Here is a 26,396-nt window from a genome sequence, read left to right as displayed (position 1 = left end):
CAGGCCCAAGGAGGAGTGCCTTTTTGCAATGTTGGGTTCTTCAGGCTGTTCAGGTTTCCAGCAAACAGTCTGCAATCCCAGGATCTCATGTTGGTGATTTACTTTAATAAATGGGGAAACTGAGCCTGTGAGGTTAAGGGACAGCCTGAGGGCAGCATTAGTATTGGCTCCCTTGAGCTGCGGTAATAAATTACTGCAAAGCCGGTGGCTTCCAGCAGCACGTGATTGTCCCCTTAGCATGGCTGAGCGCAAAGTCCTCAGTCACTTATCCAAGGCTGGATGGCATCCCTTCTGGAGGCATCAGGGCAGTGTCCCTGTCCTCCTTCCCCCTTCCCCTTCTCCTTTCTCTGATCCCTACAAACGTGTCTTCTTCCAAGGACCGCTGTGATTACCCCCAGGATAATCCACCCATTTCAAGATCCTTACAGTAACCACATCTGTCAAGTCTCTTTTATCATGCACACATATTCATAAACTCTGGAGATTTTAGAAGTGGACATTTGGGGTGCAGTTCAGCCTGCGTCAGGCAGACAGCAGTTAATAGCAGGGTGGTGGCTCAGGCCAGAACGCCTGGACTCCCTTTTCTCTTTGTCTTTATGGAACATTTCCTTCTCCTGTGACTGTTATATCCCATAAGCTAGAACAGGACAGCCCTGATGGGGGAAGGGATGTGAAGTTCCACACTGTGAAAAATGATGGTAAACCCTGACCCAGGACGCTGCAAACACGACCTTTACCTTTGGGGATGTATTTGTACAGGAATGGAAGATGTGGTGGATGGCATAGCCTGAACCAAATTACTGCTCAGAAATGGAATAAAAGCAGTGGTAATAATGATTATTCTTTCTAGCAACACTGTAAGGAACGTAATGTTATTGCCACTTAATATTGGGAGAAGATGAGGTTGAGAGAGAGTTGAGTAGCTTGCTTCAGATACTGGCTGGAGTTGAGATTCCACTGCAGGTAGCCTGATCCCAGAGCCCGAGGACTTCACCACGGGCTGAACACCCTCGGAGTTTAGACAGAGAACACGACCCCAGGCCCAGACAGGGTCTTTGGATGACACACTCTTGAAGAGCAAGAAAAAAAGAACATTCCTACTTTTATGATCTGCAACACTGAACGAGCACAGGGGCTTCTAAGACCACACGGAGAGCCCGTGTTCCTCCTGGCACTTAAGACACCTGCCTGCAGCCCCTGCTTCCAGCTTCCTGTCAGTGTGGATCCGGGAGGCATGAGGGATGGCTCCAGTGATTGGGCTCCTGCCACCCACTGGGATTCAAAAAGCCCCTAGCTCCTGGCTCCTGGCTCCTGGCTTTACACCCCTTGGGAGGTTATGCAGTTTGGGGAAGTGATCCAGATGGATCACTCACTCTGCCACTCAAATATACAACCAGTTTTTTAAAGTCCATGGAAAATGTACATTACCTTTTAATTCCATTTCCCATGAATGCTTTTGAGGCCCTTCTGATTCACGCAAACTATTGGGAAGGGCGCATGTGAGGACATGAAGAGATTGATTGAAAGCTCTCACGTTAGGGCTCAGAGGAATGGGGGAGGGGCTGAAGAGGGGTAGCACAGGAACTTTGAGTGCAGGGAAAACACTTCTGTGTGACACTGTAATGGACATGTCCCTCTGTGTCACTTGAAATTCACAGAACACACACAGTGAGACAGAATCATGGTTTCAATTATGGATGTTAGCCAATAACGGATCAATAACGGTTCAGCAACTGTAACAACCACACACATGGATGCAAGATGTTAACTGATGGTAGGAGAAACTATGTGGCTACGTTAGAAGTATATGGTAATTCTCTACATTGTCTACTCATTTTTTTTTCCTGCAAACCTAGAGACCTACAGAATAAATAATAAAAGGGCCTGGTGCAATAGCCTAGCAGCTAAAGTCCTCGCTTTGAATGTGCCAGGATCCCATATGGGCACCAGTTCTAATCCTGGCAACCCAGTTACCCATCCATTTCCCTGCTTAGTGGCCTGGGAAAGCAGCTGAGGACAGCCCAAAGCCTTGGGACCCTGCACCCACGAGGGAGACCCAGAAGAAGCTCCTGGCTCCAGGCTTCGGATAGGTGCAGGTCCAGCCATTGCGGCTGCTTGGGGAGTGAATCATTGGAATGAATATCTTCCTCTCTGTCTCTCCTCTTCTCTGTATATCTGACTTTCCAATGAAAACAAAATTTTAATTTTTTAAAAAAATTAAACAAAAACAACAGGTCTCACATTTTCACACTTCACGGTCTTCTCACAAATTCTTTCCCAATTATGACAGTCTCAGTCAGTGTAGGATGTCAGGGATGTTCTTCCAACATCTCTCACTGGATTGCATCCATTATTCCCCCTGAGATATCGTACCATGCTTCCCAAATCTCAGCTTTCTTCAGGTACCGCTCAGCAAACCACTGTGGCTAGATGGATCCCGGCATCCCGTCCTAGCCTCACGGTGGCCAGTTCTGCCACCTGTCAGAGTGCCGAATTGGTTTCTGTTTTCCCTTTTCCCAGCCAAGCTGTTGCAGTCCTCTAGCAGGATGACACACAGGCCTTTAAGGTTCTGGGGGACCCATAGGGCATGAGACATGGGCACAGCTTCCTTGGTGAGCTCCTCACTTCATGCACTAGAAGACCAAGTGCAGCCAGGGACGTGACTCTCCCCACATCATGCAAGGGATAAGCAGCAAAGCTTGAATGTCAAAACTCAATGAGGGATGGGCGTTGTGCCACTGCTTCAGTCACTGTCCACGTCTTGGAGGGCCTGGGAAGGAGTTCCTTCCCTGCATTGTGATCTGTTCATGTGCCTGGAAGGCAGCGGAAGACTGCTCAGTCCTTGGGTCTCGGTCACCCACAGGGCAGATCTGGATAAAGTTCCTCACTCTTTCCTTCATCCTGACCAGCCCAGCCTGCTGGGAGCATTTGGTGAGTGAAGCAGCACTTGGAGGAGGGTGTTCACTCTTTCTTTCTCCGTCATGCTGTCTTTTAAATAAGGGATCAGAAAAGATGAGAGGCTGCATGTCAGATAAATGCTTGGCACACATATATCTCTAGTCACAGTGCCTGATTCAAGTCTCAGCTTTGCTTCTCATCCAGCTTCCTGCTGAAGTGCATCTTGGGAGGCCGCCGGAGAGAGCCTAAGTCTTTGGGCCCCTTCCACCCACACAGGATACCCTGCCAGAGCTCCTGGCTTCTGGACTTTTGACATGGCCCAGCTCTGGTTGTTTTGGGCATTTGGGGAGCAAACCATTAAATGGAATCTCTCTCCTCCTTTTTAAAAACAAAAATAACTTAAAAATAACTTAAATTTAAAAAAAAAACTAAATCTGATTCCAAAGTTCGTGTTTTGAATAATTACACTCCGTTGACCCCAAAATGACAAAGAATCAGGATATAAAAGTTCCCCGGAGGAATCAAGCTACAATCTACACAATAATACTCATATCGACTCCTCTTTGGAGCCAGTCTCCAGGCCAAGGTTTCCACAGACCACGGAGTCTGACCCTTTGGGCCGACAATGCAGGACACAGGCCACGGGGGATTCTATTTTATAGGTCTGTCTAAAACATGGCAATGGACGTAGTCCTCAGAAGGGTTAAACCTTTGTGACGAGATAAATTTGGTCTACAAATAAAATTGTCTCAGACAATTTATTTTAATGCTGTATCAAGAATAATGGGCCCCATTATCTTGAGAAAAAGGCAAAAAACAAATAAGGCGGCTTCTCTCCTGCTAATATGACTTTGTTCATGACTCCCTCAGATAACAAATGTTTTCTGAGGGTTTTAGCTGCTCTCTCAATGCTGCCGTCTTTGCTCAGAGAATCAGTCAGGCATCTACTCACATATTCGTTCTTCACTGAGCACCTGCTGCATGCCACGCATGGGACTAACTCTTGAAAGTCAAACACTGGACAAGGCAGATTTGATCTCTCCCTTAACAGAACTTGTACTTGGAGGAGAAAGAGAACTGAGTAGACAATTGGAACCGAGGGGGTGCTATGAGAAATACACAGAGCCTCAGACATGAACTCTGATACAGTCCATACAGTCATGCAATCTTGGCTCAGGAGGCATTCTTCTTGCCACTCCAAAGCAACTGCCAATCGCAGGTACAATTTCTGGGATGGGCCCCCTACCACCACCTGCTCCTTGCCTTTGGGTAATGCTCTATTGCATCTTTTCCAGCCTAATGGAGTCAGATCCACCTGTTTCTTTTACCATTTTTCTCATTTCAGGGAACCTGCTTTAATCAGCCCATATTGACTGAAGCTTCCCATGACTGGCCCTGGGGCAGATACATGAGAGTGCTTTAGGCGAGCGCTTATCATATTAAGTGTGCTTTCTGGGGATCTGTTCGTCTCCCTCCGTAGACAAAAATTCTCAAGGGTAGGAACTGTGTCTTATTCATCTTTTTATTTTCAGGACTTGCTTTGGAAGTGTAAGCGATCAGTGATGATGTGGAAAGCAGAATGGACAAAGAGAAGAACAGACGCAAAGAAAGGAGAGAGGGAGAGAAGGAGCAGCAACAGGCAGGAGGCAGGGGGCAGGAGGCAGCAGGGGGCAGGGGGCAGGGGGCAGGAGGCAGGGGGCAGGAGGCAGGGGGCAGGAGGCAGGGAGCAGGAGGCAGGGGGCAGGAGGCAGGAGGCAGGGGGCAGGAGGCAGGAAGCAGGGGCAGGGGGCAAGAGGCAGGGGGCAGGAGGCAGGGGCAGGGGGCAGGAGGCAGGGAGCAGGAGGCAGAGGGCAGGGGGCAGGGGGCAGGAGGCAGAGGGCAGGGGGCAGGGGGCAGGAGGCAGGGGGCAGGGGGCAGAAGGCAGGGGGCAGGAGGCAGGGAGCAGGAGGCAGGGGCAGGAGGCAGGGGTAGGGGGCAGGGGGCAGGAGGCAGAGGCAGGAGGCAGGGGGCAGGAAGCAGGGGCAGGGGGCAGGGGGCAGGAGGCAGGAGGCAGGGGGCAGGGGGCAGGAAGCAGGGGCAGGGGGCAAGAGGCAGGGGGCAGGAGGCAGGAGGCAGGGGGCAGGGGCAGGAGGCAGGGGGCAGGAAGCAGGGGCAGGGGGCAGGAGGCAGGGGGCAGGAGGCAGGGGGCAGGAAGCAGGGGCAGGGGGCAGGAGGCAGGGGCAGGAGGCAGGGGGCAGGAAGCAGGGGCAGGGGGCAGGAGGCAGGGGGCAGGAGGCAGGGGGCAGGGGGCAGGGGGCAGGAGGCAGGGGCAGGGGGCAGGGGGCAGGAGGCAGGAGGCAGGGGGCAGGGCGCAGGAAGCAGGGGCAGGGGGCAGGAGGCGGGGGCAGGCGGCAGGAGGCAGGAGGCAGGGGGCAGGGGGCAGGAAGCAGGGGCAGGGGGCAGGAGGCAGGGGCAGGAGGCAGGGGGCAGGAGGCAGGGGCAGGAGGCAGGGGCAGGAAGCAGGGGCAGGGGGCAGGAGGCATGGGGCAGGGGGCAGGAGGCAGGAGGAAGGGGGCAGGAGGCAGGGGGCAGGAAGCAGGGGCAGGAGGCAGGAGGCAGGGGGCAGGAGGCAGGCAGACACAGTCCCTCTTTCAGACAGACAGATTGTCTGGTGTCATTCAGCAAACTGAGGTCCAGCTCAATTACCCCAACAGGATTTTTCTGAGAGTCATTTTTATTTGAAAGGTAGATTTTCAAAGAGAGAGAAGAGAGTTTTTCTCCCACTGGTTCACTCCCCAAACAGCCACAATGGCTGGAGGTGAGCCAATCTGAAGCCAGGAGCTTCTTGTGGGTCTCCCACATGGCTGTTGGTGCCTGAGGACTGAGTCATCCTTTGCTGCTTTCCTAGGCCATAAGTATGGAGCTGCATTGGAAGTGGAGCAGCTGGGATATGAGCCAGTGCCCACGTTGGATCCTGGTACTGCAAACGGAAGATTAGCTTGCTATGCTACTGCACCGGCTCCCTACCAGAAATTCTGAACTGGATACAGCCCAAATCTGGAAAGACTAGAAACTCACTGAACCTCAGGAAGGCAAAACAACAGTATCAACCGGCCTTGTCTCACATCAGCAGATTTTCCTCCATAGTTTAAGATGCCACATCCCTGCTTTGAAAAAAGCCAGGCACTGGGCCCACGTGAGAGCCAGCTGATGTCCATTCCTGCCTCTGCTTAATAAACCATAGGGTCAGGCACTCTGAACACCTGCCCACCTAGCCCTGTGCATCCCCCTGGTTCTGTCCACTTTGCCTGCTGGATCGAGGCCCTGTCATTTCTGACCGGCAGCACTGGCCGTTCTGAATGTCGTCTTTCCTTCTCAGCCTCCTCTCCTTGCCTGCTGGAGCTGTTTCTCCGCAGTAGTCTGATCTGTCCTCCCTAAGAAAACCCGTCAGTGGGTTCTCTCTGCGGGCTGGGTCGTGCCACTCCAGGTGCCCCTTCCTTCTAGCTGCCTTGCCTCATCTCATTGTCTTGCCTCGCTTGCTGGATAAGCTGCAGCCACAAACCCACCGTGCGCAGCACCTCTTTCACAGGCCTCCATCCCTTTGAACATGTGCTGCGTGTTCACACACTGCTCCTTCTGTCTGGAATGCCCTTCCCCACCTAGTGTGCACTCTTCATGAGGGAAGCCAACGTCCCTCCATCGAAGTTTCCTACATCCTGGTCCTCAGTGGCCCCAGTCCAGGTTCTGCAACCACCAGTCTTCCCGTCCATCTGTACACTCTTCAAGTACATGAGTGGCATCTAATATTTTACAAATATTGTTACTAGGGGCCAACATCATGGCATAGCCGATAAAGCGGCCACCATGATGCTGGCACTCCATGTGGGTGACCTGTTGGGAGTCCTGGCTGTGCCACTTCTGATGTGCCTCCCTGTTGTCAGCCTGGGAAAAGCAACAGAAGATGTTGCAAATGTTTGGGACCCTGTACCCATGTGGGAGACCACGGAGAAGCTTCTGGCTTCCACTTGTCTAAAGCTGTTATGACCACGTGGGGAAAGAACCAGCACATGAATATCTTTGTCTTCCTGTGATTCTTTCAAAAAAAAATTTAAACATCTTCTTAATAATATTTTCACTTGAACTTATGTATTTTCATATTTCACACTTTGTGCATGGCTTCTGGTGTGTAACAGATCATCGGTAATACTGATGGAACAAAATAATTCATTTGCTACATTCTATGTCAACCTGACCTTCTGCCAAGAACTGCTCAGGCACTGTGGACACAACTGTAGTCAGGGGGACAGGCAGGTCCCTGCTTACACAGGTTTGCTCTGTGTGACACAGGTTAGCAAATACCTGAGCAAGGTCATTCAGAGGGTGACAATGCTCAGGGTAGTGGAGTACACAGAGGAGTAGTTGGTGGCAGGGGAGTGGCCCCTGCTGGGTCTGGGAAGGCTACACTGAGCTGGGACCTACAAAGTGCAGGAGTCAGCCGCACTGAGGCTTGAAAGTGCAATGCCTCAGGAAAAGAGGGCTTCCAGTGCAAAGGTCCTGGGGCAGGAAGGAGGAGCTCAGCGCATTCCAGGAATGAAACAGCACTGAGAGAAGCCAGACCAACTTGGAGCATGAGGAACCTGTGGGTCGCGAAAAGAAGTGGATGCTGAGATCAGCAGAGACACTGCCCCTGACTTGGGGGGCGGTGCTAGCATCCCTCCCCACGTGTCCCTCTCCCAGGATCACTGCCTGCTCACCCGGGCGGAGACAGCCCTCATTAATCTCGGGAAGCAGAGGGCAGACTAACCAGAGAACACAAAGGCCGCCTGCCCAGCTTTGTTTTGAAACCGTCAATTCCAGAGTCGGCTGGCTGGCACAGACAGGGCTATTGATTTTCCCTTCTGGAATGCATGTCCTACAGAGTCCTCGCTCAGAGCAACTGGGAAACAGAGGCAGACCTCACCGCCGAGAAGCACCGCGCAAAGCGACATTGTTTGAAAACAAGCTAGCCAGGTTTTTGTCTTTCCTTACGATGCCTGCTAGGCTACAACTTGTCATCTCTCTTTTTCTCCCCCAACTCATTTTCCTCTGTCCTTACTATGTATTTACCATGATGTTTTCACTCTGTGTCTTTATCTAGTAAAATGCACATACAATATTTGCATACAATAGGCATTTAATACTGGCAGGGTGACTGTTCATCTCTCTAGTTCTCTGTCTCTGTGAGGGTCTGGTTCTTCAAGTCCGTCTGTCCGCCTCACTGCCTGCCTCTGTTTATATACAGTGCCTCCTGCCTTCCAGACAGGCTGCAGAGACTGGGACTGGCCCACAAACACCAGGTTTCGGTAATTGCACTGGGACACATCCCCAGCTAATCCCTCTGACTTCTCTAAAGCAGGAGGCAGCAATTAGGGGTTTCCTTCCACTGCCTGGGGGACACGGTGCCAAGTGCTTTCCTGAGGAGGTATACCCCAGCAACTCCTGAGTGACACTGGGTTCAGGCATTGCCAGTGTCCTTTCTGTTAGCTGTGACAACACATGCATGCTTGCTGATCCATTTTAGCTGATCCAGTCTGTCTCTAGAAGCCTGGTCCTGTTGCTGTCACTGCTCTATGGGGAGGAACCTGTGTGGGCAGCAACAATGTTTAAGGGTAGAGTGCACAAGATGGGTAGGTGTCTGAATCATGGTACCCGGAATGGGGAAGTCTGGGCCAAACTTTGCCTGTTCACTTCAATGATGGAAGCTTAATTTTACCAGCTGGAAAATGGCAATGATGATCTCCTTTCTCAAAAAAAAAAAAAAAAAAAAAGTGAGGACAAGGAAAAGACAAAAGAGGCAAAGAAAATACATGTCACAACAACACAATCATTTATAAAACATTCTTGATTTTCTTCTAATAAAAGCCTAAGGTGTAAAGAACAGGCCCAGTCGACTGTCATTTCACATATCATTTAGTTTGAAGCCAGATACTGTTATTTGATAGTTTATCTTCCACTCCTATTTCACTCGAGGAAATAGTAAAACAGCATCATATTCTTGGAGCTCATACAGCATAATGCAGGCGGTGAGGGGGCTGGGTGATGGCTCACCAAGAGACTGACTGTGAGGAGGAGCCTACTGAGATTTCCAATTTGCTGTTCATCATTTGCAAGGTAGGCAATTTTCCTGTAGATAATTGAAGTCTGGTATTCGGTGTGTTTGCCTCCTCAACAGGTTTTACACAAACTTCATTTTTGCCAAGTGTCTCTAATTCCCCTGGATCAACACATATTTAAATGCACAAGTTCAATATCACCTCTGCCCGGATGCTAACACTCTAGGAATGCACTCCTCAGCTCTGGTCTAAGATCTTCAAATAACCACTGTCTTAGGGCAACAGGCTGTTGGATCTAACTTCCCCTAAAGCCCAAGGAAGCCAAGGCCCTGGGGACAGAGTCTGGTTTTAGGAAAAGTCCCTCAAGTAGCAAGACTAAGATTGAAGTTAGATTTATTATTTGCTATGACAGCGAAAATGCTCTGTGCACCCTGCCTGTTGGAGGGGTTAGATCACGTCACCTCCAATATGATTAAAACCCAGTTCCAGATCTTTCTGGCTCTTTCTTGACCTTTCCATCTCCATGAAGTGGAAGCTCTAAAAAGGCATAAATCATACTTCTATACTTGAGTATATTATACTGTTTCCCCCCCAGGACCTCAAAAAACAGTATTTTTTCATAAGAATATCTAATTGAGAGAGGGATTAAGGAAGAAGTTGAGACTGAGAGGTGGGGGACATTACCAGTTCACCCCCTAAATGTCTCCAATAGCCAGAGGCAGGGCTAAAATCATGAGCCAAGAATTTGATTATTTGAGCCATGGCTGCTACTTCCTAGGAGCTAGAGCGGAGAGCTGAATTCAGGCATTCCAATGCTGAATATGTGAGTCTTCACTTCTGGGCTGAAGGCCCACCCTTCAGAACATATTTTGGTGGATGTATGGACGTACGACCATGAGAACCTGCCTTGTTCTCCCTATTGTCTAGGCTTGCATCTACATCATTAGGCTTCTCTTCCCACCCCTGGTCTCTAATGATCTCTGGTCACCAAGCTCTGCAGCCCTGTTCCCACCAGCTGTTTTCTTGGGTCGCGTTCGCTTCTCTCCCAAGTGAGAGCAGGATCTCCCAGGTCGGACTACAGCCTCACCTCTTGCCCCCAGCCCATTTCCTCCTCCCATCCTGACTTCCTCTTCCAGAAGAAAGATTTGCATTATGAAATGTGCCAGGTTGGAAGGCACCCCTATCTTCAGTAGCTCCCTCTAAAGTCCGTTCTTTGATGTCCAGCCACACCTCTGCTCCTCACCCCCATTCTGCCTCCACATCCCTCCAGCCCCACAAGGTGTCTCAGTAGATGTCCTTTGAAGTTCACCTGATAAAGTTTCACATCCTTTCTATGGACACACTGCTAACTCTCTGAATCCCAACCATCCCACGGCCCAGCTAAAATCCTCACCATGCTAATGGCAACAGAGGAATACAGCAACTAAAACTTCCTCAAAACCTTCAATGTATCAAGCACGGTCCTAAGTTATTCACATGTATGATTTTATTAACCTTCACAAACATCCTGGGAGGTTAGCGCAGTTACTAGCCTCACTCTACAGGGATGGAAATCAAGGCTGTGAGAACCACGTGATACACCTAAGGTCACCGTCTCAGTGCCTTTCAACAGATGGACTTCATACATAATTCTAGCCGTCTGCCAAAGCCATGTTTCTAACCTTTGGGCTGCACCGCCGAGAGCTATTTTTCTTTTTCTAAGCAATGACTACTCCTCACCATTTGTAGCCACTTACCTGCCAACTTTCATGCTAACTAGTATTTCATGAAAGAGTCCTGTGGGTGTACAGGTTGCTGTTTTTTTTGTCCCCAGTTATAGTGTAATCATCAGAGAACATCACTGGGGCCCCACGGGTTCTGCCCTATAAGATGCACCTACTGAGCAGATGGGAAGAGGGAAGTGTCCTGTCCTTTGGCAACTGCTGTGGTTAATTAACCCTTTAACAGTGAATTTACAATCCTCCTTTCTTTTCCCTGGACCACACAATGGGCATGCACAAAAACAGAACAGCTCGCTCAGTTCAGGCTCCTGGCCATAGACACAGGTTTCTACTTCAAAAATTCAAAATGTTCCAAACCCTGAAACTTTTTGACACCGCATACAGAGAATTCCACACTGCAAAACTTTGGTTCACTGAAAATACTATACAAAATTACCTCCAGGTCACATTGATAAGGCGTGCCTGAAACATGAATCAGTTTCATGTTTAGGTTTGAATCCAATCCCCAAGATATTTCATCATGTGCATGCAAACGTTGCCAAAAGCCCAGAAATCCAAAACACTAACATACCCAGGGACTTTGGGCAGGGGGCCCTGAGTCTGACCATGTGTGACCTAGGGCAGGCTAGCCAAATAGTTGTTGTGGAGGATTGTGGATATGTAGAATCTTGAACCATCTAGCTCCTGGGCTCTTTGCATGGTTAAAGGAACCCCAAGAGGGAAAAAGTTCAAGGACTTCTAGCAGCTACTGAACCCACAATCCTCACAATCATGAAGTTTTCTCTTTTTCTCAAAAATCAGACCCGCAGCTGCCAGTTACGCAGCCCTGCTTAGACCTTCTGTTAATTGGTTCGTGTAAAACCAGTGACGTGGGATCTGAACAGAGTTCTCACTTGACGGATGTGAAACATTCATTTGGGGTTCGGTCATCAGGAAGCTGGTGGACCTTAAGTCAGCCACAGCCCCTCTCTTGGCCTCTATGTCCCAATATGCCCCGGTACCCTGGTGATTAACCCAGCCTGCTCATCTGAGTCCACATGTGCAGTACGCGGAATCCAAGGAACAAAATGTAAAATGCTCACCCTGGGATGGTACAAATGTCATCTAAGAGTGTGAGGGTATTCCTTCACTAGCTCTCAGTGGCCAAGAAGGTCAAGTCGGCCCAGATCTTGTGTTCTCAGAGAACTCTCTAGAGTTAGGAAGTTACTGCGCATGAAAGGCCTACACCTGTCCTGCAAAGGGTAACACCCTTTTAGTGCCTGGGTCTACTCCACCTTGCCCTCTCCCACTTTGGGGCAAACACTCCAGAGGAAGCAGCAGGCAGCCACCTTGCCCACCATCACTTGTACAATTCATTCTACTCCTTCTGGTCCAAGAGATGCCCTCCTGCGTGAGAGAGGCAGGTAACCTGCACCTGCAAACCAGCATCAGTTCCCTTCAGGATGCCAGGAAACTAAAATCCTGGGGAAAAGTGACAGCTAAATGTAGCTTTGATTATGATAATTTTAAAGCCTCCTTCAAAACTTTTCAAGTTGAGTTTGAGGCTGCAGATTAGGTTGCACAGCTCGATCAGACCACACTTTCCTCTGCGCTTTCCCCAAAAGCACACTCTGAACCCATGGGCAGGGTTCTTTGTGCCTTCATAGAAGTGTCTGTTGCTAGGCTCAGGGCCCAGTGGACCGGGTAGGAAAGGACCAACGTTATATTGCAAACTCAAAAATATAGCGATGGAAGTCCTTCTACCACTTGACTGTGGTGATAGCTACGTGAACCTGCTCATGACAAAACTGCACAGAACTGCACCCGTGCGTGCACGTGGAAGAGTGACAGCTGAAGAACAGGGTGGATCCCACCAACATCAGTTTCCTGGTGTTGAGATCATTCCACAATCACATAAGACCTTACCGTTGGGGGAAACTGGTACAGGAGCCTGTCTAGCAGTTTTTGAAATGTTCTAGAAATCAAGAATGATCTTTAAATCAGAAGCAGAAAGCAACAAGCCGGGGGTGGGAAGTTGGGGTGGGCTTAGAGGGGGATGGAGAACCACCTTGTGCAGGGGAGGTGGATGTGGTTACTTTCTGCCCAGGCCCTGGTCTCCCAGTCCCCACACAGGGGACCACAGGGAGATCCTTATGAGCACCATCATGTCTCCAACTCCCTGTAAACTTATCATGAATGAAGTCATTCAGAAAACACTCTCCCAAGGCTACCAATCCCCTCATGACAAAAGACAAGGGTGACGCTGTGGAACACTGACACGGAGGCCACCCAGATAAGTTTGGGGGCCAGGCTCAGACACCAGGCTCTGGGCCCTGGCAATCACCTAGGCACGGCCCTCAGGCTGATCTCTAAAGGTGCCTGGTCCTCCTGTCCCAATCTGCACCCCTGCCCTGGCCCCAGAGCCCAAGCTTGCCACACATGCAGCAGCAAAGTAAGCAAATGGAGCACTTACAGGTTCTTCACGTCAGCAATGCCTCGGAACGCCTTCCTTGGGATCCCCTGGATCTGGTTCTCGCTCAGATCTCTAAACAAGAGAAGAGGCACACCACGTTAAAAGAGCCTGGGTCCACTGGCTCTGCATCTCATTATGATAACAAAACCCCTGGGTGGGAGCTGCCTAGGCTGTCACAGATGTTGGCGGGACTGTTTAGTCTCAGGCCCCAGGCTGCTACAGGGTTGCATTGTTCTGCCAGCAGTGGCCCAGGCTGAAACTGTTACCAAGCAGGAGCAGCTCCTCCTGGGCGGGCGGGCGCTGTGGGTGGTCTCGCACCTCCAGGCCAGCAGCCAAGATGCTGGCTTGTTTGTTGCACACATGACACTTGATTCTCTGTTCTGCCACCTCCCAAAGACGACCTCTTGATCCCTCCCCTCCCCCACAGCAGGGTCAACACCACTCAATGGCATGTCTCTCGAGGGCTGCCCTGGTTGCTCAGGGCTCTCTGTCCTTGTCATCCAGGATGGGAACAGAATCTGGCCATCTGATTTTGTGATGGGGTGAGTGCTTCAACTTACTCCTGGGTTTTCTCGAGTTGGGCACAAAGCACTGAAAATGAATTTCCAGAAACCGATTCAAAATGAGCATTAACCACCTTGCCCCTAATCGGTTGCCATAAGGAGGGTTATGGGATAAAGTCCCATTGTTGGTTGAAACTCAAGTCTTGTCTCAGAGTCCAAACATTCCCAATGCCTCAGTTTCTCTTCCTGATAACAATGCCATTTCTGGTTTTAGTTTCTTTTTTTTTTTTTTTTTTTATTGCAAGGCCAAACCCATGAGCCTGATTTCATTCAGAGCTTGATCCTGCCTGGATCTGTGAATAACCCTCTGGCAGAGGCAAGCAGGGCCTCCTGCGTCTAACCACAGTGTCCTGCCCTGCACTATCTGTGAAGCTCAGCCCATATTGCATAGCCTCACATTCCAGAAACATCTCCAAGAAATGTGGTGTGAAGGGGCCATTGCACAGATGAGCCTGGAGGCACAGTCAGCTCCTCGTTCAGATGGAAAGGATGGATGAACATATGACAACAAGGCACTTACAAAGTTCATGGGAAGATACAATTAAGAGCAATTTTTTTGAATGCCAAATATATCTTTGAAATTTGTGCTTTTTGCACAGCAGAGTTTCTCACAAACTCTTAGAAGATGCCTCAAATGCATTCATTTCAGTATCTTTTGCCCCCACATCCACTTATTTTTTTAATAAAATCCATCTTCCATAAATTTTAAAGGAGCCTCATCCATGTGAATAAACATTCCTTAGTTTTGAAAAGAATACACAGAAAATCTTCAAGTGTTCAGGTCAATAAAGAAAATAACTTAGACATCACCACTGGTACTTATTAGGAGCAACAAATAAATTTCACCAATATGACATTATATTACATATATTATATTACAGATGACAATCTATCACAACCTCCCTTTTTGCCTATGGTATTGAGAACATCTGTCCTATCACTGACCTCACATCTATGCCAACATTTTTAACAGCTGCATAGCGCCAAATTGTGATGGCGATAGGATTCCAAATGATTGGGCAAGCATTTATCTATCTGCAATTTAAAGAAACATTAGGATGGCCATGACCACCCATATATTTTGGAGACTTGCGTCCTATAATTTCTTTGGCACAAGTCCATGTGAGAACTTGCCAATGGCAGGTGCAGAGGTGTTCCCAAAATGACTGCATTATAGATGCCCCCACATGGTTGTTCTGAGGGCGTTGAAACAAAAGCTGCTTAGAAGGACAGCCCCACTCATCATCTTCCCCTAAAACTCCAGGCAAGTCTATATGAGTAGTTGACAAGGGGGCAGAAGACAGGCAGCCATTTTGTATTCCCACCTGCTGAGATAAGCTGAATGCTCTGGGAGGGCGGGGACCTGGCTAAAAGTCAGGATGCCTGGAAAATATCTGGGAGCCACACTTGGGCTGTAAAGCTAGGCTTCACATCAGAACAGGGTACAGGTGTGAGCCCCATGGCTTCTGAGCTGAATAAAAGGTACTGCCCCATGCCACATCCACTTTGTTCTGTCTGCAACTGATGCAAACAAATTTAGATGCACAGTGAGCCCCACGGTAGGCTCCCCGACCCGCCACCAACCAGGCCTGATTCAATGAGCAGGGCTCCAGCCTGGAGTTGGGACGCTGAACAAAGCCCATGATGACAGCTGAGGTCAGGCGGTGTCATCGAGGCCACTCAGCTGCTCTCCATCAGCCTCTGGAAAAGGGGCCAGGGTCCTGTCATCCAACTAATGCAATTTCTACCAGGCATCTGGGCTGTAGTCACAATGAGCCCAGTCTTTTCTGCCCAGCCAAGATGGCTCTCCAGACTGCCAAGCTGCTGCCCACCACCCTCCCAGGCTCGGAGATGCTCTCTGGCATTCCTGTGAAGAGCAGCTCTGGTTCTGGCTCTGCATGTAACATACGGCTGATGATGAAATCTAGGGTCAAGGGACCAAGCAGGAGCGAGGCTGAGAGCTGCTAGCCATAACAACAGAAGTGGGACGAATGGGGCACATGTTCCAGTAATGCTGAACTCTGGCAAGGGGATGGCAACTTGAAGTGTGTGGGAAGGAAGGGAAGAGTGGTAACACAAGTTCTGGTTCTCTTCCCTCACGAGAGCAGAGCAATGTCGAAGCAGGTCAGTCCAGCAGTGGTGCTGGGAAACGCCCCCATCTACACAGTCATGGAGGCAAAAATCATGCTCTTGGATGGGACAGCCACTTCCAGTCCTGTTCATTCTTTTCTTGCTGGGAATTTACCTCGCTTGCCTCCTAGTTTAAAAACCCTATTTAAAGCACAGCTTTCTTTGTACCTCCTTTACCACTGCTTTTTCCCCTGTCTCCATTGAGTCAAACAGTAGATTGGAGGGAATTTATCTGTTCCCCATGACAATCTGCTTGTAAATTTTATTAATTTTATTTTCCATTGAGTCTCTCTTCTCTGGCTAACAATAGCTGTGGCCATCCATCTGCAGGATTGTATATTGATTTCATAAATACTTCTAGCAGGCTGACAAACTGACAGTTTTAATGGTGTTACTGATGGGGCGTGGAGGAGGGTTCAGGGCTGGGTGCTTCATTTTCGGTAACCATCCCTTCACAATTATTGCAGGGCCTTTGTGAGGGTTCCTAATGGTGTGTTTATCTCAGCGGGCTGCCCGAGCTCAGAGCTATTGTTGAGTGTGTGATCCTTGAGAGACACAAGAACCACCATTTCTGGTAAAAATAACAAAATCTATCCATGATGCCCCGAGCCCAGTTCTAGTCAATTGCTTGTTGGGGTTTGGTCCTCTACGCCTCATAAGGAAAGCTACTCGAAAGGACTGGAAGGAAGTGACCAGAAAAGGAACATTAAAAATATAATAATAAAAAAAAGGTATAAAGCTGACACAGGGTGAGGAGCTTGCTGATTTTTTTTTTCCTGGAGAAATACAATAAAAGGGCTGGTGGGAAAGGCTTTTGTTGGTGAGGAAGTAGGGCTGAGAATCATGACACTCTTTGAAATAATTAGGGCTCCAAAAGAAAAGGAGACTTGCATTAGCTAAAATGCATTTCTCAGCTTCCGGAAAATGATTAACTGACTGATTATTCCATCCAAAAACACAAGATCAAAGAGGACTTATTAAGGAAACAGTAACTCAAATAAGAGTTGGCATGAACCAATATATCCCCCAGCAGCCACCCCCACCACCCCGCCTATTTAATTTACTAAAATGCTTTGGACACAGATTAACTTTCTTTGCAAATTTATTATTGCTTCATCTACCTTGAAACAGAAACTGCAGACACTTTGATAAATGGATTGAAAGGCTGTCTAGTTCCAGTGGAGCTTTGGAAATGCTTTGTGGGACTCCCCGTGCAATCTCAGGGGAGCTTTGTTCTCAGAGCATCCGTGAAAGACAGCCTTCACCTTCACCCCTCCCCAAGCAAGACAATGAGCAGGCAAAGCAGTGGAGCACAGCACACTCCTCCAGGCTGCGTTCATGCCACCACCAAGTTCTGTCTGTGTCCAATGGCAGCTTAGGAGCAGGCAGAGAGGGATTTGCTCCTGGGTGACAAACCCAACTTACCCGAAAGCTGACAAAATAAGGCTTCGCAGGTGGTCCTCAGTAACTTGTTTCTGAACTAGATGGATTCACCTATGAACTGAAGAATTACCCAAGCTAACAGCATGCTCCTTGCTTGGGTTTCTCCATCCTTACACTGGAGCATTTCATTTTATTGATTTGATTGGTTTCTTGTGAGAATAAAATGAGTACAGCCACCAAAACCGTTTTGTTCAGCATCTAGAACATGGTTAAGTATGCGATGAGTGGCTGCACTAACTTCTTAGAGCCTTCCCGTATTTAACCCTGGATTTGCATTGCTGGAAACGATCCTTATCAGTCCCGTAACACTGTCTTTGCAAGGAATAAAATGCATCCACGTTTTCAGGCCTTATTCCCTCAAACTGGAAGGAGGTATTCAAGTTTCTCTCATCTATCATCTAAACAAGAGTAGCCGGTCTTAATTCTAGATTCTTTTGGATGAAACAGGAGTGCTTGAATCACCAAAATTGTCTGTGTTATGTTGGGCTCTCTCAGAAACAGACACTGAATCAGGGACTCCCAAGTTGACCAGTTCACATCAGGAAAGGATGGGAACTGGCAGAAGCAGGACATAGTACAGTCAAATGCTAGCCTTCACCCAATACCACAGGTGTTCCTGTCTCTTGGGGGGACTTTTAGAGTACCACATCAGCAATTCTTGCTTAGGGACCATCCAAGAAAAATGAAAATCCTAGGCTCTGTCAGCCCTCCCGCCTCTCCCATCTCCCTGCAGCAAGACTAGGTGAGGTGGTTCTAGCCATGAGGCCAGATACCTGAAGAGATTCCCAGTTATATGATTTAAGCATTGAAGTGAAAAGAAGTGAAGAATGCAAGCCAATAGTGGGGAAGGGAATGCACGGGGATCCAACTCAAAACATTTCTAAGAGCCTTCAAGGGCCATTCTCTTGAATCAAGATGTTCTCAGTCCATGAAAGCATTGTTGTCCAAAGATGGTCTATCCAAAGGGTGGGTGTAGGCTGCAGGATTAAGATGCCACTTGAAACACCAATATCCCATACTGAGGTGCCTGGCTCTGTTTCTGATTCCAGCTTCCTGCTGATGCAGTCTTGGAGGCAGCATAAGTAGTTGGGTCCTTGCAATCTTTGTGGGAAACCTAGATTGGGTTCTAGCTCCTGGTTGTGGCCCAGCTCCAATTCCAGCCATTGAAAGCATGTAGGGAGGAAACAAGAAGATGGGGGAATCTTTCTCTATCTTGCTTTCAGTTAAAAAGGATTGTATGTCCAGAAGAAAGGATCAAGAAGCCACGTAGGAAGCTACCAGAGAAATAAAAACAACTCACAGTAGCATCCAATGGGGTTTGTTGTTTTTTACATGTTACTTCCCTAGTTCCCCTGAGAATAATTGTCACCTTTAAGTACAACACAAAAATAAATACTTCAACTCATGATTAGTTGGACTAACACTGGGAATGATCTGAAAAGCATTTATATTTGGAATGACTGGATTTGGGACCTGGGGCAGGGCATTACCGCTGTGAATCTCATGGGTCTGAGTATGTATTCAAAGTTCTATTCTCTGCTGATTCGTATCTTCACTGTCAGTCAAAAGTCATTTAGAGCTTTACAAACTTCCGTTGATAATCTGCTCTACACATCTAAAATTTCTTGTGCTTTCAGTATTACCAGCCCATTCAAAGCTGAACTCTTTGCTTCCCCACCTCAATCCTAACTCCTAACATACGGTAAACCTGTGACTCATCATCTGCTGTAGGAACCAAAGCAAATGATATTGTTTCATTTACCTTATTTTATACAGCAGGAGGGGAAAATGTACAGAAAAAAAAATTGTTCCCTGGGGATTTTACAATGTGGACTTCGGGGAGGATTTATCTTAATAGGTAAATCTCTTCTGCAGGCAATTTATCTTAATAAGCAAGATTATATGTTTGCAGCTAGGTCACTGTCAAAATCAAATGAGCCCCAAGCATATGCCCCAGCTAAGAAGCACCGGCTCCTCCAGCTGGGTGTCAGGTCAATGGCAGCCTTTGTCTGAGGGAGACTGCCACAGACTACAACCATTTCCTGAAATAACCACCACCCATCCCAGGGATGCGGGGAATGGAAACACCCCTGGGGGTCAAACAAAACAAATCCAGCACCAATAGCAACAAAAGCAAACACACCCAAACTCAATTGTTTTCACTGCTCCAGTTGTGTCTCTGAATATTTCATTGAAGTTAGGAGTTTACCATTCATGATAAAAAGTCACTGAATAAAAAATACCATTGTGGGCTCCTCTGGGCAGCTTGCTACACAAACAAACACCCCTTAGTTGTAGCCTTCGGGGGATTAGAATGGGTAGATCAAATGTCTGCTCAGGTCTTCACTCCCTTGAACAATAATGAATTAAGCACCTACTACATGTTGACAGTTGGTCAAGGTTAAGACACAAACAGGAACAGAACATTTCCATCTCCCTGAGCTCCCATTCTTGCTTATCTCACACACAAAGACCGATTCTCCCTGACACTGAGGAAACTAAAACGAACATGTAGACACTTCCAACAAAGACAACAGCCCTTTCACTGCTTTTCCTTTTCAACAAGAAACAAGCCTGAAGCCAAACTCACACCACTTTCATAGCTCTGCTGTAGCCCAAGCCAAACGCCTTCTAGTGTGAGGGGGAAAGGACAAGCGCCTACTCAGTGCCTAGGGCTTGAGGGGACACGGCCTTGTTGCCTCAGCTCCTTGGCTTTCATTTTTTAAAGTGGGCAGTTTGAGAAAAATAACAACAGTATAAAGAGATGCTTCTGAGTTTGGTATGATTCAGGGATGTGATTCCTTTTCTCATTGTCAAGCTCATGGTGTCCATTCAGTCAGAATTGATTTGATGGCATCAGGTTTTTTATTTCCCTAAATAATGAAAGAATGCAAATTCCTGGGATCCATCCAAGACTGATTGAACCAGCACCTTGGGATAGGTTTAGTGTCTAAATCTTGAACCATCTTCAACAGCATGGGTAGAATGATTAGTGTATCAGGATTAAAAGCTAACTTCAGGTCCCAGAATGACTACTTAACAGGCTGTGTGTCTGTAAATGTGTCAGTCCAATTTTCTGAGCTTCCACTTGGGCCTCTGTGAAACTGGGATAAGCATCATAGATGATAGACACACAGGTGCTTCCTAAACACTAATGTAGAATGTGCTTCCAGAAACAAATGCCATCTTCACTGCACCAGCAAGATGTTGGCAAATACGCCATCTCACTATCTTAAATGTTTAAATCTTGGATCCAAGATTCAAAGCCCTCCTGTGTCTCAGGTGTGTGACTGCTGTTGTGTTGGGATGAATAGAATCGCAATGGAAGCCTGCATGGGGGAGAGTAACAACATTTTATCTGTGTTTTAGAAAAACAGCAGGGTCTCAGCATGTAGGCTCATGTGAGAGTCCTAGCATGTTACATCCTTATTCTGGGATCCCAAGACACAGTGGAAGAAAAGCACTCGTTCGCCCTGACTCTCCCAAGCCCCTAGGGAAGCCTGGGATAAAGACAGCCTTGTTAGAGGCTCAAACACAACAGATTCCCTGAAGTTTTCTAGAAGAGCTGACATCTGTGTGACAAGTTGTTGGCAGGAGGCAGATGAGCAGGAATGCAGCTAGACTGCCCTGCAGATCTAGAGTTGTTACCAAGGGTTAAATTCAAAGGGTCAAGTACAGTGAAGTGAAGAGGCTTACTCACAGGGAGCTTACTGACCAAATGGAGGCAGGAGAGTGACTATTAAGCTGAAAGTGGATACAGAAGGCTGGACATGAGGCTAACTAGCATTACTGCTTAGCTCTAGGACTAGCACACAGACTTTGTCTTGTCATAGGCAGGCAGAGGGTCTAGGGATCGAATGTCTGCGTCCAGTTTATACCAGCTTATATTGGTAAAAACCAATATGGACATCCAGCGGAGTGAAACAACAGCACTTCATCAAGGCAAGGGATACCTGGGGCAGTGCAGGGCCCGTCTATGTTCATTTTCTATAATAATCAAAATCGAGTCATGCCTTATGTCATAACGGGATGCTTCAGCCGTGGCTTGAAGTTGATGTGCATGTTCAGGCTCATGTGCAGTGAAGACATGGAGGCCATCATTCCTTCCTCCAGGGAGGTTACCTAATTCTAGAATGGCACTGATCCATAGAAATTTAACATAGGACACAGATGTAATTTAAGATTTGCCATTAGCCATGTTAGAGGAAAAGCAAGTCCAAATTAATTTTGATAAGGTATTTTATTTAAATCAACATACTCAAAATATGAGGGGATAAATGTGATTAAAAGATAATGTGGGGCCTGGCGCAATAGTGTTGTGGTTAAGGTCCTCGCTCTGTACACCCGGGATCCCATATGGGTGCCGGTTCTAATCCCAGCAGCCCTGTTTCCCATCCAGTTCTCTGCTTGTAGCCTGGGAAAGCAGCAGAGGATGACCCAAAGCTTTGGGACCCTGCACCTGCATAAGAGACCCAGAAAAAGTTGTTGGCTCCTGGCTTCGGATTGGCTCAGCTCTGACCGTTGTGGCCGCCTGGGGAGTGAATCAACGGACGGAAGATCTTCCTCTCTGTCTCTCCTGCTCTCTGTATATCTGACTTTCCAATGAAAATAAATAAATCTTTAAAAAAAATTTTTTTAAAAGATAATGTGCTGGGCCAGCACACTGCTGTGATAATGGCATCCTATACTGGAGTACAGGTTCTGGTCTTGGATGCTGCACTTTCAATCCAGCTCCCTGCTAGTGCCACTAGGCAGGCAGTGGAAGATGCTCCAAAGACTTGGACCCCTGCCACCCATTTGGGAACCTGGATGAAGCCGTGGGCTCTTAGCTTCAGCCAGGACAAGCCCTGGTTAGTATGGGCATCTGAGGAGTAAACTAACAGATCTCTCCTCCTCTAATTCTTCCTTTCCAAAAAATGAATAAATTTTAAAATTATATTTTCCATGTACTTTTTGAAGACCTTTCATATTACCATTTATTTGAGCACAGAGCATATTCATGAGATAGTTTACTTTTTTTTTGCAGATCAAGTCTGTAAAATCTGATGGGTGATTGACACCTATCTCAACTTGGACTGACCACATTCCAAGTGCTCAAAAGTTAAACGTAATTCTTGGGGCTCTGGATTGGGCAATTCAGTTTTCAGCTAAAGGCAAGAAATTGGACACTGCAAATACTAGGAATTTTATTGCTGAGAGGAGAAAAGATTTTACATGATGGATCCCAGCTAAAGGCACCCAATATAGAACTACCCAGAAGGTTTAGGTGTGCTATCAGACAATAGTCAAGCGAGGCTGAAATCTTTGGATCCAAAAAAGCATCAGGCATCCTGCCTGCAAGCACAGAACCTTCTTCCAACTATAGGATTTATTCTGAGTCTTTTCAAACCGTTCTTCCAAGGCTGGCAGGGTTAACCCATGCTTCCAGTCCAAATGGAAACTTTCTTAATTATCCTATGCAGCTTCAACTAGCACACTCCTTGTCCATGGAACAGCAGTGTGACCGACTGATCATCTCCAGCAAACATTGCAGAGGCTGAGCCTCTCAGCCACTCACTAATCCCTGGGATTATCACAATTTAGCAAGGAGACAGTTACCATGAGATGGGATTGGGGAGCTCTCATTATCAGCCCAACTAGGTCTTGCATTATGGTCCAGGCTTCCCTACGTCACTAGATGATCCAGGGATGATGATCAGTATTCTAATTTATAAGCATCTGATTCCAAATTCCCTGCATACATCAGCACGAACCCAAGTCGGGGGGCGGGGGGATGCAAGTTCACATCAGGTGTAGAAATTCAATGCTGAAAATCATCTGAGCCTAAGGATCTCATGATGTAGCTAAGATAGCAGCTTACTTGTTTTTATGCCCGGTGGGATGTTTTGGCTTTAATTTATCAACCTTGCTTGGGAGGCTTGGTGGGCGTCCATGGTATTTTGTTTCTTCTCTTTGTTGGAAGCTGTGTGTCTGCCTAGTGGGGATTAGGGAAGGCAGCCTATTTCTGTGTAATCCAGCCCCCTTCAAGGCTTACTAAACCTCCCCTCCTTACCCCACCCCCACCCTCTTCCCCTCCATCTCTCTCCCTTGGCAGCCATCTGAGGCTCTCATCCCTAATTTGATTGTCGTAGCTGACACTGTCAATCTGAAATCCAGTCGCATATCTAATGATGCCTGGACAAGGGGAAGGCAGGGGGGAGGAAGGAGGGGAGGGCCGGTAAATTCATCTGGAGAAGTAGCTTTATGTAAATCGATCTTTTGGCCCGAAAGCTGGAGGCAGGCATTTGCTGATTAATTGGAGAAGCGTCCTTGCTCCTGTGTCTTCTTCAGAGATGGCCCAAATTGAGTCCTCTCTTCCTTCACAAAGACATTCCCATGCCAAAAAGCTTTTGTAATTAGGAGATGGAAGCTAGGGAGCGAGAGGGAGGGAGAGGGGCTGGGAAGCATTTATGGAATTGTTCTGAAACGAAGCCTGTGCATTTGGCTTGCCTGGTGATTAACTACTGACCTGGGCACCCTCATTTGTCTCCCAGTCTGATCGCCTATGTTCGGAAGCAGATCATTCTATAGTTGAACATCTACTTGGATGGCAACTGGCAAACCTGAAGGGCATAGGGAATGCGCTTCTGGTGTGTTTTTGGAAAAACATCTTCAGCTAGTGCTGGGTGCCTTTCTGTTGGTACCAGAAAGAAAAAGGCATGTGTGTATAATGAATCTAACCTATTCGCTTTATCTTCTTGAAAGACAAAGCTCAAGCAAAATGGCCAATCCTTCATTAACACAGCCTCTGAAACTCAACAACTGTGCCAGAACACCATGAAATCCTACTTTACCAAAGGCACAGGAGCCACCTAGGCAGGCAGGAAGGCCAGTTTCCTTTCAGGAAGGTTGCTGGTCATACAAGCCATGTGTTTTGCAGCGGGGGGAGCTTGCAGGTGCCATGATGTTTTCCAACAGGCTCCTCACTAAATCGTGAGCTTCATGTGGTTAGCAGCTTTGGCTGAGTGTGGGGCCTGATGCATACTTCAGAATCTATCAGTAACATGGATAGAAAAAGTAAGTGAATGTGATTTCATGCCATGGCCTGACTCGTGGAGGACGGAGAATAAAAGACTCAAGTGATGAGAATCACGTTTTCCCCCAAGCCCATTTTGTCCCTCTAGATTATACAGAGCTCTCTGCTCTCTTTCTCCACCCTCTATCCTCACGTCCCTGGCGGGATTCACGTTTGAGAACCAAAACTAGGCCTGCATTCTAAAGAGTCCTGGAGAGAGCCTTTGGCCAAGAAGGGCTTAGGAGTGATGCTAAAGCATGGGAATGAGCAACTATGTGGGATGGGCAGTTAAGCAGACAGGTAATTCGATTCTTCTAAAGAGCTTACAATAGATTTTGAAAATGAATTCAATCCAGAAAAGGGCTGCATGTCTGACAATGTTTTGTTTCTAAGAACAGCTCCTCCCTCGCCCACTCTGTCTCCCAGCACTGGTGGGGAAACTCGGAACAAAGGATCTGTATCAGCCTCCAGGAGAACAGGGAAGGGAGAAAGTTCTGAGTGTCTCAGACAATTCACATCGGCATCTGACTCCTCCCTGCCCCACTATCTCAAAGATAGGAACGCCTCACAGAGGCGGCAGATGTGTAGAAATAAAATGGGGGGCAGGAGAGGGAAGAAAAGAGGCAGTTCATGGGGCAAAGGTGTTGAGGAATGGAGGTTATTTCCCGATTCCCACCCCAGTACAACCTTAAAAGTTCAAACCAATGGTGTAAAAAAGGCTTCTTTGACTGCTGGCCTCCCTCTAAACTCATTTGTACTGAACTCCCGCTTCTACGGGACACAGCACTGGGATAGGTCCTCACGCATGGCCCACTGTCTCAGTGAAGAAACTGTGACCACTGGGCTAAGGGTGGACAGGGGTAGTGCCTGGGGCTGCAGCTGCCCAGAGGTTGGAAATTGGAATGCCAGGCTACATCCCTAGGCCATGAAGACATGGGTGTGCCTTTCCTTCTTGTCACATTTCAGAGACCCAATAAGCAAGTGAATGCTCCATGGTCAAGCTCAGGTGCTATGCTGGGGCCATCTGAGTAAAACCAAAAAAAAAAAAAAAAAAAAGGCTCAAATTGATCTTCTATCAGAGCAGGAAAACCACTCCATGAGAGCTCAGCACCTTGACATACAAGGTCTATTTCTTGAAGCACATGGTCAATGAAGAAGGCAGAAATATAAGATAAGAGGCTACATTCACAGTGTGGAAGAGCTATCTCACAGTGACCCCCCGTATTATTTATTGTTCCCTTCAAACCAATTGCAGTTATTGCTAATAACTCACACTTGTGGACTCTCTGGCATAGCCTCAAGCAGAAAGAGCTGCTGTTCTCTTTTGGGATGGATGTAGTTCAACACACTGACACCGAGTTTGAATGTCACACTCATATCCAAACCCAGGCCTGCTCCTGGACTTCAGTTTGAAAGGCACTAAGCAAGGGACAGGAGTGTCAGGAGAATCCAGTGAACCGCAAAGACTAAATTAATTAGTGATGGATGCAAAGTGGATGCCACTAGTCTCGTGCCAGATACAATAATGAGTCCCTTTCCCAGCGAAAAAGAGAGGACCTCGGTGGAGGAAGGTAGGAAGTAGAGAAAGGACAAAAGGGAGACTCCATGTGAAATGTCTCCACTTTGTCTACAGCCAGAGCTACGCTTTCACTGCTAACTCAATTCTTTTCCTTATATGCCAGGCTCCAGGAGTCCTGTAAGTGGGAAGTAGTGAGGTATATGACTCAGTAAGCCTGGAGCCCCCTGTGTGCACTCCAGCTTGGCCTCTTACTCGCTATGTCCATTTGTATGGGCAGGGAACGCTGTCTAAACTTCAGTTTCCTTCTGTGTAAAGTGCAGACCAGAGGAAACACTCAAGTCATTGAATTATTACGAAATGGCAAAAGAACTTAGAGCTCATGCTTGCTATCTGCCTTATACGAAGCACTTAATAAATGCTCGTTATTACCAGTACATACACCTGTTCATGTCCATCTTTAAACACTATGAACAAACAGAAAACCCCCATTTCCTTTGCTCCAGAGAATATCGCCTAGGAACTCTAAAGCTGCAAGGCAGGAAATC

General features: G+C 47.7%; 1 protein-coding gene across 1 annotated transcript in view; it reads right to left on the bottom strand.

Annotated features, from left to right (window-relative positions):
* The window catches only part of SLIT3 (slit guidance ligand 3), a 596,992-nt gene that overhangs the window by 181,899 nt on the left and 388,697 nt on the right, over positions 1-26,396 (bottom strand). Inside the window, exon 5 of the mRNA XM_058677430.1 lies at positions 13,143-13,214. Within this exon, the coding sequence (XP_058533413.1) occupies positions 13,143-13,214 (72 nt within the window). The remainder of the gene's footprint in view (positions 1-13,142; positions 13,215-26,396) is intronic.

Source organism: Ochotona princeps, chromosome 19 (assembly GCF_030435755.1).
Source record: "Ochotona princeps isolate mOchPri1 chromosome 19, mOchPri1.hap1, whole genome shotgun sequence".
In the NCBI taxonomy this organism is placed as follows: Eukaryota; Metazoa; Chordata; class Mammalia; order Lagomorpha; family Ochotonidae; genus Ochotona; species Ochotona princeps.
This window is presented reverse-complemented; position numbering and strand designations above follow the sequence as displayed.